This window comes from Syngnathus acus, chromosome 6, assembly GCF_901709675.1.
Source record: "Syngnathus acus chromosome 6, fSynAcu1.2, whole genome shotgun sequence".
NCBI classification, from domain to species: domain Eukaryota; kingdom Metazoa; phylum Chordata; class Actinopteri; order Syngnathiformes; family Syngnathidae; genus Syngnathus; species Syngnathus acus.
The window spans coordinates 9,379,162-9,394,247 of NC_051092.1; the positions used below are offsets into that span (position 1 = coordinate 9,379,162).

A 15,086-nucleotide genomic window follows, 5' to 3' on the forward strand; every position below is an offset into this window, starting at 1 on the left:
GTTGTACGTTATGCTGTTAATGCATGCAAGCCATGCTTGAACAGCATTAGTTTAGAATATGTGAATAATACATTTATTCATCTGTGGTGGTTATGCAGTTCAGTATTGCATCTGGAACAGACAGCACACTCATGTAACAATCATGCGTCAAAAATGGTGGGCATGCTTGCTATATGATTTGTTCTGGTCATGGGGTGGGACGATGTCACACTTAACTCAGTGTGGAGGCACAATACATCATTCAGAGGATGATGGGACAAGGTAGGGCCACAGATTGCAGTGCAGCGTGAGAAGCTGTTGTCTGCGGAATTCCTAAACATTGAAGGTAAGGTCTAAGTAAATATTTACATCTCTCGTAACTGGTTTTTTTTATATTCTGATTTTGAGCGAACATTAATGTGTAGGCCTATACAAACATAAAGCATGCGTGCTTCGCACACTCGCACGCACGCACACACACACACACACACACATACAACTTGCAATGTATGTTCATTTGTGTTGGAGAAAGACTTCACTTTCATTAACCATCTCCAGTGCACATACACACTGTACAAATCAACATTTGTCCAAAAGTACAAATATTTATTGTAGTAAACATTTGTAGCAATTGAAATATTTGCATCACAGAACAATGTGTCAAAAACTAACGTTATGATTTATTAGTGGTGTCAAATCCGCACTTATTGAACGTAATTGACCCGACTCTCCGTTTAAGGTTGAATTTTGGGCCACATCCTGTATTCACATGACTGTCTCTTAAAACAGACTGCAGCTCCAACCTGTTGGGTCGGGGTGAAATTTTCTTAGGCATGCGGTTGCAGCTTCATCCCGTTTTCGAATTCCAGCTACATTCTGTTGCTCGATTTAGCATGGGATGGCAGCCTTCCACTAACTACAAGTTTTACCATTATCCCTTGTTGTTAGGTTTATTTCCCAAAATAACTTACAAACAATGAGGAGAGAAGACGCTTCCAGTTTCTTGCAAGGAGAATAGGAGAGCCGTACGCTGTTCTCTCATCTATTCTACTCAGCCCTCCCATAAACCTCACTTTTATTCACTTTGAGGTCCCTCTAAAGGGGTGGGGAAAACAGGCATCTGCTCTGCATTTGTTTACTTATGTTTCTTGCAGAGTCATTTCAAGCACGCATAAGCAGATTGGCTATTTTTCACATCATTTCATCATATCATCTAAAAGCAGAAAGATCGTCTCCGGTGGTTTCCTCATATCGCCGGCTGGAGATCAGCTAGGGCCAAGCAGAGGCAACAAGTTTTAGTTCCTCTGCTTCTGAGGCTTATTCACAACACACTTTCTACAGCAATCACAAATGTACAATAAAACATAATAAATCATGATGAAATATAATTTCTATGCTTGTTGTCTCCTCTTTGACCTTACTCAACTTGATACATTCATGTATACTGTAAATTTTGGGCTATAAGCTGCACCGGACTATAAGCCGCACCAGCTAAAATTCCAGATTTTTTTTAAGTTTTATACTTATGTAAGCCGCACCGGACTATAAGCCGCACGTGTGCACGAGTTATTTACAAAGAAAGTCTGTTTTAAGAACTTTATTTTAGCAAACTCAATTCAAAATTGTAACACTAAATCATTTGCCAATGACTTAACTTGTCCCACACCCACAGGCATCTCTTAGGAATTACATATTAATAGCATGTCCCAGTAAGACAAGATAACCTCAGTGTTGCTCATGAGACTTTGGTATGTTGAGTGACAATCGAGGCAATCTTTGCATCAGATGACGCTAAACAACCACCCTCTCTTCAGACACTGCAACCAAAACAGAGCCAAAGAAAATGCAAACCGACTAGAAAACTTAGTTTCTAATGCTTTGCAATTTTTGGATGGATGGAGTTCTGTAACTTAAAGTGTTTATGTTTGTTTAGGGCATGTGGAGCAGGATTCCTTTCTGCCAGAGTCCCACTTGACAATATGGTATTCCCAGAGTCAAAGGGTGTCCAGACAAGTGGGTCTGAGGAGAAAAGATCCACCCAGAACCGTGTCCTACCACAACACTCTCCAGGACCCAACTATCTCACCCCGAGATTGATTATTTCACCCGTCAATGTCAATTATGAACCACAGGACTACACTGAGACCGACCCACTACTACCCAGTGGGACAAGATTCATTGGGTCTCAGGAGGCAAAGATCTCTCGTAGTAGTACAGCGGTACGCCCCGAGTCAGTCTGCTCCTTAGTGTTGCAGATACTGGTGTCGTTCCTGCTGGCTGGGCTGGGAACTATCTCTGCTGGACTGCTTCTTGACATGGTTCAGGTAAAGAAAATGCCAAGTCATTTAATCGGTCTCAAGTGACGGGTTGTGACCCAAACACGGGTCAGTTTCATTTAAAAAAATCCTTTTTAGATTCTAGAGTGCTTGCTTCAATCATTAAGTGTGAAATTATACAACAAAGTGAATCTTGCATCTACAATTTATTCAAATCAGCCATCTTTGTTGTTTACACAGCCCGAAAGGAGAACGTGGGTCCCCCTTCCCATGGGTTCACCCCCTGTAGGAGGGGCCAAAGGGGTTGGGTGCATAGTGAGATGGGCGGCGACCAAGGGAGGGGACCTTGGCGGTCCGATCCCTGGTTGCAGAAGCTAGCTCTTGGGGCATGGAATGTCACCTCTCTGGCTGGAAAGGTGCCCGAGCCGGTGTGTGAGGCAGAAAGGTTCCGACTAGACATAGGACTTGCCTCCACACAGTTTGGGTTCCGGTACAAGCCCTCTCAAGCGGCGCTGAACTCTCTACCGCTCTGGAGTTGGAGGTGAGAGTCGTTCAGCAGGTGTGGGTATACATATTGCCCCCCGGCTGGGCGCCTGCACATTGGGGTTCACGAGAGGGTAGCTTTCCTTCCGCCTTCGGGTGGGGGGACGGGTCTTGACTGTTGTTTGTGCCTATGCACCGAACAGCAGCTCAGAGTACCCACCCTTGTTGGGGTCTTTAGAAGAAGTGCTGGAAAGCGCTCCTTCTGGGGACTCCATCGTTCTACTGGGTGACTTCAATGCTCACGTGGGCAATGACAGTGATATCTGGAAGGGTGTGATTGGGAGGAACCCCCCCGATCTGAACCCGAGCGGTGTTCTACTTTTGGACTTCTGTGCTCGACATGGATCGTCAATAATGAACGCTTGTTTGTCCTGCAGCCCTATACAGTCAGCCTCTCATTCTTTTCTGGTCACAACCAACTGGCCATTCTATGTTCTGTCACCGGTAACTAACTATACATTCCTAAAATAAATCCCAATATCCTGCACGTATGTTGTATGTACTCAACATGGAAAAGTGTTTTTATTCATGTAATGTGTTTGGGAATGGACACCAGGGGTTAGTTGCTATACTGTTGGTGGAAAACGGTTGGTTGGAAACGGTTGGTGGGAAAGAGTGAGACCGGACACAGCTGTTAATTGTCTTGACCGAGGCTGCTAAGGCAATCTGTGGTTCCCAGCAGGCATAAAGGAAGTAGGATGAGGTCATGCACCCATTCCACAATGAGGTAATGCCAGAGGCGGGAGCAGACGAGCCTATAAAAGGGCCATTCAGGCAGCTAGAGGGGCTCTTCCCCCAGCGAAGAAGTGAAGATGCTTTCTACGAGGAACAAGACTTTTTCCTTTAAACAACCTTAAAACAACAATCTTGCAAATAAAGAACCAACTTTTACTCCAGATCTTTGCTCATTTTCCCCAAAACAAGTGAATTCAACTGGTGTTACAAGTGAACATTAAGAGCTTCTTAATCAATTTGAGTATGTTGACCTAGCTTGAACAGTTTATTAACACACCATGAAAATAAAACAAATAAATAAATGAGGGGAATAATTCTAATTCTCTTCTTGTAAGATTGTATGATGTCCTAAGTGAGACTGACATTTGTCTTACCTTACGGATGAAAGAATAGCCAGGGTAATAAGTTTCCTTCACTGAGATCAATTTGTCAAAACAAACGAAGAAACATACCTACATACATACATACATACATACATACATACATACATACCTACATACAGACAAAGAAACCATTACAAACAAAAAACAAACAAAATAGTCTCACAAAGTATCATGGGTTACAACAGTTAGCTTTTCAATGAGCACTTTTCTTCCTCTTTTGCATTTCTATGGTAGAGTTGGGATGTATTCCAAGAAATCACAGAGATCTTCATTTTGCTTCCTGTTGTATTGGGCATGAAAGGAAACCTGGAAATGACTCTCGCCTCTCGACTGTCAACAGCGGTGAGTGTGGGAACACAAACATGCACAAACATACTACATACTACATGATAACAACTTACCGTATTTTTCGGACGATAAGTCGCACCGGAGTATAAGTCACACCAGCCATAAAATGCACAATAAAGGGAAAAAAACCCCATATATAAGTCGCACTGGAGTATAAGTCGCACTTTTGGGGCAAATTTATTTGACAAAATCCAACACAGACATGAACGTGCAACAACCAGCTGGCCTGGACAGGGATCAGCTAAGGAACATTCTCGAAGCTTCCAGAAACTTTCAGAAAGGCCACCTCACGTGCCGGTGAGGTAATTCCGATGAGGTAATGCCAGAAGCCTATAAATAGGTTGCCCGGACACAGAGCGGGCGAGCTTCTTCCTAGTCAGGGCGATGGCCGTGACGCTGCCCGGAGTAAAAGAACGAAGATGGATTTTGCATTCTTTTTGAGATTGAACCAAAATCTACTAAGATGAATTTCCAGAGTCTTCGAATTGGACTTTGTCAAATTTTAAGCTTCGAGGAAGGCAGAGGAGACAGCCGCCCCGGGCAGAAAGGAGAAGTCGCCAATTTTACTTTTTTGGCTAGGCTCCTCACGGCCAGACCTTTCCTCTTTTTTTAAACAGAATTCGGATTTTGGAACAAAGGAGAGCCGATCACTCCACTTGTTCAACCAAATAGGATAGGACAAATAACTATTTAATAAACAACAATATTATCAAACCATCTGTGTCACTCCAAATCATTAAATCCATCGATCGACCTTTGCGAAGAAAAATAATTGAGTGGCCCGCCCCGAGTCTTCCAGTCACCATGCTTTATGACTGTTGACCTCATCACTTTGCCTCACAGCTGCAGGTTGAGCCCCAAGTTTGCTTGTTTGTTCTGCGGCCCCTATATGGTCACCTTCTCGTTCTTTTCTGGTCACCAACAACTGGCTGTTCTATATTCGGTCGTTGGGAGCTATACATTACTGAAACTAAACCTCACTATCCTGCACAAACAGGTCTGCGCTTGCCCTGGTACATCACCCCGGCCTCAAAATATACGACAAACATGCATGTAAATTCTTTAAATGTAAATTCCTACAGTGTCAAGGAAGTTTTTTCCATCCTCAAGTCTGATGTGCTCGGTAACCAATGCGGAAGGAGGCCCATGCTCCAGAAGAAATTTCCCACACTTTAAATAAAAGATAATTTAGGCCGTTCATCTTGTTGGATTTGGTCCACAATTTGGGAAGCGCGCTATACGCGCCTCACGGCAAAAGCCATAGCCAATCACCTGTTATCCAATTTACTCACTGCGTGCTCGTTTTATTTCTTCAGTTTTAGGAAAAGGCTAAGACACCGAAAAAGAATTTAGACTTACACAGGTTGGTTGAGTTCAATCATAATTCTTGTTACGAAAGCTCTGTTCTCAGAAAAAATACAATACAGCGCTGGTGTTGGGAAAAATATACTTTTTATCATTGGATTCTATGTATCTACTTATGTGTGCAAGATCTTCCACAGTATGTGACAGTTTGACCTCGTGATAATGACTTGGGAGCATATGGCTGGCTAAGGAGCACATGACCGGGGTCATGAATCGCGTTATACAATAAACTCCTTTGTTAGCTAGTCATGACCAGATCATGAGTCTATTATGAGATGGCTAAAGCAGACAAACGTCTTATTTAATCTAAAGTCATGAGTACGCCACAGACGTATGGGGCACTAAGACTACGTCTTTGTTAGGCTAAAGTCATTAGACGACCATACTGCTCTTTCTATAAGAGCATCCCTGTTGTTCTGTGGTCATGAGATGTAATTATGAGATGTCCTTCCTGTTTAAGAAACTATGCATTCATTTAGACTCCCCCCATTGTTGGGCCAACAGCTGGGCCTTTTGTGCGACCATGCTCAAGAGCAGAAAGTCTCCGTTCAGAAAAGGCAACGTTCAAGGTTCTTTGGTCGGCTTATATTCAGTTGCACATGCCAGTGCAGGCCGAGTTTGATGGGTGATGAGTCAGGGGGTGTGGCAAGTTCGCAGGAGAGTTTGATTCCATGGGAGTGGGTGCTGGTTCGGTGAGAGCTGGTTCCGTGGGGGCGGGTGCTGATCATGGACGATTCAGTGTGTGTGGGAGCTGTTGTTTTCCATCCTGTCTTTCGGCCTTGGCGATCACCTTTGGCCAGGTTCTTGGTTGTTTTCCTCTTGCTGCTCTTCCTCTGTCACCTCTATCTCCTAGTGTCCTTCCTGTAAACCATTCTTGCACATACATCTACTTCACCCACTGTCGCACACCGTCTACTCATCATCCTTTCAATTTTGTCATTTTGTACGGAATTATGTGAACTTTTGGGTGTGACCTCGTCAATTTGTTAATGTTCCCTGACTATGCAAAGTTCTTACTCACCACTTACAATGCATTTGTTTGTTTGTTCTTTTGACACTATCTTTTGACACATCTTTTAATTGTTAGGCAAAACATTTCCCTCTGTCCACAACGTTCAGTAGTAATCCAAAGCTGGCATCTAGCATTAGGCAACATATGATGTCACATCTAGCATTAATCAAAACATAAGATATAATCAAGTACTGAACATTTCTAGATAACTTTGGCAGTGACTGTGATTTTAGAAAAACATCAGGCATGCATTAAACAGTTTCTTAAGGGTCATTAAGTTATTCAGGCAATATATAAAAAAAACATTTGTTATTTCAAAGTGCACAGAAATACATATCGGATCATCAAGTTATAAAAACCTTTGTCATTACCACATATCAAAAATGTCCAGTTATGTCTGCTTTATTGATTTCGTGTGTAGGTATAATTATATGCTTAAAATGTTTCTTTCATTGATTTAATATGTGAATATACTTGTCTGCTTATGTACTTTATTCACTGAGGTTTGAGCATATCTGTTTTTGTAGCTAGGCAGGATTTTTTGTATTTTTACCCCATTTCTTCAATCTTTTATAAGAATTCTATTTTTTATTATTGTTGTGCATTTTTTCAAATAAATTTCTAAAACTACAAAAATGCTGTACTTTAAAACCTGCTCATCATTTATATTTTGTCACGAGTCATGATTTAATATTTAATGTACGTATGTATAGAAACGTGTTTGCATTTCAGGTAAATGCAGGAAAAATGGAAGTTGCAAGTGAAAAATGGATGCTGATCATCGGAAACCTGGCAGTCAAGCAGGTTCATTCTAAAACCCTATTAAAAAATTATATGCATCATCCGCAAACCAACTATTGTAGTATTTCACCATAGTTACTATTTACTAATACTACTTATCCTACAGCTACAATCAACTATCCTGGGTCTTCTCGCCTCCCTGATGGCTATTGTGTTGGGCTGGATTGCGGATGGAAGGCTACCATTCAATCATGTTATCCTTCTGTGTTCAACCAGTGTTTGTACCACATTTGTGGCCTCACTGCTGCAAGGTAAATTTTGGATTACAAAATTGTCTTCTGTCTGACTGGTGTTAGGCATTTTTATCTAAATACAGTATGCATTTGTCAGGTTTATTTCGCTGACTGAATAACTGTTAAGAGAAAAGTATCAGCAGACAAAATCACAACAATCTCACTACACTAAATATCTGTATGCACTCCTGCTCTTTTTATTTGGATTTGAGCTACCCACAGTGTGAGACACAAGCCCCTAAGGGAAGGGGGAAAGCATGTGAGCTTTGCCTCGTAAGGAAAAAAGCACAAGGTGTTACATACTTATATGGCAATATAGGAAGAAGAATTTAAGCGATCAGCAACCACTCTTTGTCTCTGTGATAAAAACAGGAAACGTGATGTTTGCTTGTCGTTCCATCAGCAGCGGTGAGGCGTGTTGTTTCTCGGAATTGTCTTTGTGTCTAGGAATTGTTTCGGTAGATGTCTTCTTCTTGCTGAGTTGTCCTGTCTGACCCAGCCGTAACCTCTCTCCTGGCCCAGCCGTAACCTTTCTCTTCTGTGGTACAACATAGAAACAGCAAGGCCAAACAGCAAGCATGTATTGCAGTAATATTGCGGTAAAGCATTGATTAGAGAACGCATGATAACATATATATAAATTTTTCTAACAGCATTGTTCAAATTGAACAGATGCTCTTTTCCCCTCCTTTCTGTCCAAAAGAAACACCACTTGTGTGTACGTGTGATTATGTGTACAGTCCCCATCTCATGTTAAACTTGGAAGATGTTACAATGTATTGTTTTTAAAATATCAAGCCTCAATGTAAGCTAGATAGTGTAACTGCAAAGCCCCAATATCTACAAATATTGCTCCATCAATACACCCATCCTTGCATTCATTAATGCATCCATTAATGCATCCATCCATGCATCCCCTCCTCTCTCTCTCCCTTCCTCTCTCTCTCCCTCCCTCCCTCTCTCTCTCCCTCCCTCCCTCCCGTTCAACTGTCCGTCCATCCATTCATAAAATGAAAACATAGTCCATTTACAACTGTGTCTAGGTATTATAATGGTGGGAGTGATTATCGTCTCAAAGCGGACTGGGATCAACCCTGACAATGTTGCCACACCCATGGCAGCCAGCTTTGGAGACCTCATCACGCTGGCCTTATTAGCTTGCTTCAGTCAGTGGTTCTACTCCTTCATAGGTAAGTGTCAGGTTTAAGCACCATCAGACATTTAATAAACATGGAAACAGGTGTTGCTGCACTAAAGGGTGGGGGAAGCTGCAGCAGCAGCAACGCTGTTCAACTAACTTTACACTAAAAATAGATTGTTGCTCAAGCAGGACAGGAACTGTGTACCAGCTGTCGCCCCAACTGTTGGGGTAGAATTCGTGTTTTGTTCCTCTTTGGCTGGAATCTCCAATGCAAACAGCTCAAAAGTCATGCAAAACAAATTTATAAATTAAAATATAATTTCCATTTTAACATACGTTAAATAAACATGAATAAAATGTGTCAAGAACCTAAAGCAACAAAAGCGGTCACTATATATATTTTTTTCTTTTAATGCAACCACAAGAATGAATGATATCCTACTTGATGCATGGCCAGGGACATGTACAGACACCACACTAGTCCACCATTTTCCAGGCCAACTGTGGAGTAAATCCTAACCTACGTTTTCACACTTTCTCTTGACAGACTTGTATTCATATGTGCTGTATCTCTTGGATCTGTTTTTGTTGTGCTTGATACCTCTGTGGATTGTGATCTCCTCCAAACACCCTGCGAGTCAGCTTCTCCTCCGTACTGGGTGGGAACCAATCATAACAGCAATGGTCATTAGCAGGTATTGCCTTTGGTTTTACTCAACTTGCATGAATACTGGAAAATCAAAATTTGACATGTAACAAACGTTTTCTTTTGCAAAATAATATTCAAGCACTTATAAGAACTGTAGAGGATTTTTTATTTTTTTTGCCTGCACAATCAGGATACTGATTGCTGACTCGAGTCTTGAGTCAGGAGAACGTGCAGTTAAATGACAGTAGGACTGAAAGCTTTTCATTGTGGTAATCCTGCATTTCAGTTCTCCAGTCTGAGAGACGAAATGTCAGTGTGAATGGTGCTGGGGGTGACTGGGGTCTTTGAGGATGGCGGCAGCTCACATATGGACTTTGCTATGGTAGATACTCTGCATAGAGCAGTGGAAATAGTCAGAATCATTTTACATTAGATATTATCGACGTAGGAATTGGCCTAAAATGAATCTGTAGTTTTTGCTGCTGAAATTATTATGACATTCAAATTTATTGAGATTTACACATTGATTTTGCTATCTGTCAACAATAATATTGTTCTTTCTTTTACATGTTTTTTTCTTTTTTAGTATGGGGGGGTTTATACTGGATAAGACTGTGTCGGATCCAAACTTGGCTGGAATGATACTTTATGCTCCAGTTATCAATGGTACGTAAGTAGAGCATGAGAATATCAATTTGATTGATGGTCTGATAAGGAGATTGATGCAAAAGAAGTTTGATTGGCAGCTGTTAATTGCAAGTATTAAATAGATCTGGTGGCACCTTGGGCCACGCCCCCTCTGTCCGATTTACATCCGTCAATCAAAATTAAATAATGTTGTCACGTTCGACCACCGCACGTTTGGATGATTTCAAATGTGATTGACTGATTGATTGATGTTAATTTTGATAAAGGATTTGACTGATGGCTGCTAATGGCTTCACAATATTTAATGGCTACGATTACATGCAGTCAATATTTCGATGAGGGTCAGAATTTGAGAACCTGAAACAATCAGATCAACCCATTTGTACATGCCTCAAAGGATAGAGCTACTCAAGCACATCTCGATTGAAACAATGTCATGACACACGTGCCGGTGAGGTAATTCCGATGAGGTAATGCCAGAAGCCAATAAATAGGTTGCCCGGACACAGAGCGGGCGCGCTTCTTCCTAGTCAGGGCGATGGCCGTGACGCTGCCCGGAGTAAAAGAACGAAGATGGATTTTGCATTCTTTTTGAGATTGAACCAAAATCTACTAAGATGAATTTCCAGAGTCTTCGAATTGGACTTTGTCAAATTTTAAGCTTCGAGGAAGGCAGAGGAGACAGCCGCCCCGGGCAGAAAGGAGAAGTCGCCAATTTTACTTTTTTGGCTAGGCTCCTCACGGCCAGACCTTTCCTCTTTTTTTAAACAGAATTCGGATTTTGGAACAAAGGAGAGCCGATCACTCGACTTGTTCAACCAAATAGGATTAACGAATCCTTGAGGTCTTAACAAAGGCATCTAAAAATATCCGTAACGTAATACCAGCATCAGACAACCGAAGGGAGCCACCATTATGGCGCGGTCATTTCGACGACTCGCCTCGAATAGAGTTACTCGGCTCGCGCGTCGGATGACTTGAGAGGGGTTGGCGTCATATAGAAATTAGATTGATTCTAGTAGAATTAATTTAACTCGGGTGGTCAGCTACGGACGAGTCCCTTCGCCCCGGCTTATTGAACCCGTTACTGGGGAGCCGGAGGCACTTTAATAAAAAGTGCGCGTTTGACATTTTGGCGCCCAACGAGTTGAGGGGGGTTGTGAGTTAAGATTTATTAATAGATGTTTGCTCGCAGCTCCAAAACGAACCTGGGTGGAGTTTTTTCAGTTTTTTCTTCCCAGAAACCGTCATAATTCCGCTCACTGATACAAACAAATGTCAGAACGGCCTTGAGTGACATAAAAACACTCTCTTTAAGGAATAGAGTTTCCTAGAAAAGAACCTTTAAAAGCACGGGAGGATTAGAACTGTTTTGTGTCATAGTAAACGGTGACCGCTACCCCTTAGCACGTTGCTTTAAGGATGAGTAAGGATGATCTCCTTCTTTATTTTAGAATATTATTCATATTTTTGTATGTATCGATCACGACAGAGAATTTGGTGTTAGGGTTGACAATCTATTTTGATCATATTGAAATGTTGACAAGAATCATTAACTCTGTTAAAACTTTCCACCTTCCCTTGAGTCGTTGAAACTTTCCACATTCCCTTCAGTTGTTGAAACTTTCCAAAAGATGTGGAAACATTCTTGCTTAGTTAGTTATCTAAAAATGCTCCACGAAGTATCTGTTTCCACAACCTCATAAAACCAAGAGCTAAGGCCTCCTGCACTAATCAACCAGTTTGTAGAGCCGACCCCCGAGACCTATTCACCCTCACCATCACCCTGCTTCCTGTCAATAAAATTTATCTTGCAAAAGGTGAAAGTTAAAAAAAAAACAAAAAAGTCAAAGTCTGCTTTATTGTCAACCTCTTCACATGCCAAGACACACAAAGAAATCGAAATTACGTTTCCACTATCCCACGGTGACAAGACATAGTACACGACATACATACAAGCAAACAACACAAAATAAAAACAAGAAGGCACAAACAATGAATAATAAGAGTGATGAATAAATAATAAATAAATAAATAACACAATAAATAAATAAATAAGAGGAGCAAAACAGAGCAAGTGTTCATACAGCAGACAGTCAGAATATAGCGCAAAAGTACAGGACGCTACGCAGAAGGGGGGAGAGAGTTCAGGATCCTAACAGCCTGGAGTACGAAGCTGTTGGTGAGTCTGGTGGTGCGGGAGCGCAGGCTCCTGTACCTCTTCCCAGAGGGCAGAAGATCGAACAAAGAGTGAGCGGGGTGACTCACATCACTCACAATCGTGGTCGCCTTGCGGGTGAGATGGGAGGTGTAAATGTCCTTCAAGGAGGGGAGTGAAACACCAATAATCTTACCAGCCGTGTTCACTATGCGCCGGAGGGCCTTCATGTTGTAGTCAGTGCAGCTACCACCCCAAGTTAGAGTGCTTTCAGGTACTCTTGTGTCACACAAGGGTGATGATGACGGTTGGGTTCATCAACAATTACACAAAGAATTTGATCAGAGGCAGAGAATTGTCTTCATTGGCCAACGACTTTTGCAAAAGAGTGGAGCCTGACACACACAGAATGTGTGTGGCTCGAATCGAGCCTTTCCTCAGTTTAACTGAGGTCAAGCTATTTATTGTTACAAATAACGTGACTGGAGGAGGCTGCAAAGATGAAAAACAAAAACAACTCTGAACCTGAGCAGTTTATCAAATGATGTCTAGACATAAGCAAATATATGCAACCTTTAAATTTACAGACTGGAAAAAAAAAGGCTGCCCCACTGGTGTGAGCTTCAAACATAATTTTGTCCTACTGACGGACAAACACCATCAGAGCTCAGCAGAGTTCAAACCCTCATTGTAAAAAGGGCACTCACCACTACTTTTACTGTTTTCATTTGCCCTGTAATCTGGGTGGATTACACAGATCTCCAAATCAAATCAAGTTTATTTATATAGCCCTAAATCACAAGCAGTCTCAAAGGGCTTCACATATACAAAACAAATTGACAATTATTCTCAAAGCTTCCCCTGATCTTAAGATAGCAGCGGGTTTTTTTTCGCTCCCACTATAAGGACGCAATTTTATAGGGTGAATACGGAAATTAGCACACGTTACTTAAGACCTCAATAAATCCCAATTAATGAATATAATGGCTACCACATTGAAGAGGGAGCAACAGCAACATGTTCATACTCTTAACTAATTTATTATTATCTATCTATCTATCTATCTATCTATCTATCTATCTATCTATCTATCTATCTATCTATCTATCTATCTATCTATCTATCAATTATTTAATTAATATCCATCCATTTTCCGAACCGCTTAGTCCCCACGGGGGTCGCGGGCGTGCTGGAGCCTATCCCAGCTGTCATCGGGCAGTAGGCGGGGGACACCCTGAACCGGTTGCCAGCCAATCGCAGGGCACACAGAGACAAACAACCATTTGCACTCGCACTCACACCTGGGGACAATCTGGAGTCTTCAATCGGCCTACCAAGCATGTTTTTGGGATGTGGGAGGAAACCGGAGTTCCTGGAGAAAACCCACGCGGGCCCGGGGAGAACATGCAAACTCCGCACAGGGAGGGCCGGAGGTGGAATTGAACCCGCACCCTCCTAACTGTGAGGCGGACGTGCTACCCAGTGCGCCACCGAGCCGCTCTATTTAATTAATACTCTTAGTTAATTTATACAAGCATAGTTGCTCCATCAGAGCACAGACACGGCACACACAGCTCGGTAACTTTTCCATAACACATAAGGCAGAGCTCATTAACGTCATGACACATCGATACAAAACATTCAGTAGATAACAAGACATTCAGGTGATAACAGAACAAATGTCTGCCTTATGAGGATATGTTTTTCCTTCTTTTTCCCTCCCTTTTCTTCTCTTCCGTATTCCTGCTTGCGGACAGTATAAAACATTCTGATCTGGAGTCTGGCGTGGTTGTTTTCATCTGCTGAAGTGCATTGTGTACTGACTGCCGTAAAACAACGCAAGATCTTGCAAATAAAACACCAACTATGACCCCACATCTTTGTTTTCCTTGCTCAACGACAGACATCTTGAACAAATGCAACAACGTCAAGCACATACATTAGATTCACTCCTCTCTTCCACCTCGGCAGCCTCTCTTGATTCAATGACACTGTGCTGGCAACTTCATGACTTGTTTCTCTTTATTCTCACCATGCAGGCATTGGAGGTAACCTTGTCTCCATACAAGCAAGTCGCATTTCCACAAAATTACACATTAATTTTGCACATGGAGAGGTTCCTGAAGATCGTAAAAGATGCCACCAACCCTGCAGCACTTTCTTTGGTTCAGGTAAGTATCATTGAGTTCAGCAATTGATAAATGGGTCTCATGTTCACGATACCTGCATGCATAACTGTATGACTGATTTTGATTCAGAACCAAATCACAAATCTGCAAAGGTGCTACTTCTCATTGTCATTCCTGGTCAGCTGATTTTCTTATACGTCATTCACCTGATCAAAGGGTCCTATACCATGCCTAGTGCTCTCTTCACATTCGCGTTCTTGACCGCTTCTTTAATTCAGGTGAGTCAGTCGGACGTGTGTTCCTGCTTAGTTTGCACACATTGTCCCTTTTTCATGCATTTTCTCATCTTTTCTGCTTTGCAGGTCTTTTCTTTGCTGTGTATAGCTGATTGTATGGTGCACTGTTTGTGGAGGAGGGGGAAAGATCCAGACAGTTACTCTATACCCTATCTCACAGCTCTTGGTGATCTTTTGGGGACAGCTCTTCTCTCCCTGGCCTTCCTATTGCTTTGGTGGAGTGGAGACATTGGTGGGGGATAAGCTCAAAGGAGGAATGTGATATTACTGAAAAGTGTTTGTGTGTTTGAATATGAGAGGACAAAATAAATCAGCGTGTTGTATAGTTCGATGCCAGACAGATAGATATAAACCATTTTAAAAATGTTTTTGAATGTGTCAGGTCTATGC

The 15,086-nt window shown here is 42.0% G+C and overlaps 1 protein-coding gene across 2 annotated transcripts; it reads left to right on the top strand.

The window, feature by feature from the left end:
• Window positions 1–158: 158 nt before the first annotated feature.
• slc41a2a (solute carrier family 41 member 2a) lies at window positions 159–15,038 on the top strand. Of its 2 annotated transcripts, none has more exons than XM_037255142.1 (11): window positions 159–325; window positions 1,913–2,303; window positions 4,151–4,258; window positions 7,374–7,445; window positions 7,549–7,693; window positions 8,698–8,865; window positions 9,364–9,511; window positions 10,052–10,131; window positions 14,311–14,442; window positions 14,530–14,678; window positions 14,763–15,038. In XM_037255142.1, the coding sequence occupies exons 2-11, from the start codon at window positions 1,959–1,961 to the stop codon at window positions 14,937–14,939; spliced, it is 1,524 nt and encodes a 507-aa protein (XP_037111037.1). In that variant the 5' UTR covers window positions 159–325; window positions 1,913–1,958; the 3' UTR covers window positions 14,940–15,038. The 2 variants fall into 2 exon arrangements, with proteins under 2 accessions (XP_037111037.1, XP_037111038.1); XM_037255143.1 differs by having other exon boundaries at window positions 170–325; window positions 8,719–8,865.
• The last annotated feature ends 48 nt before the right edge of the window (window positions 15,039–15,086 follow it).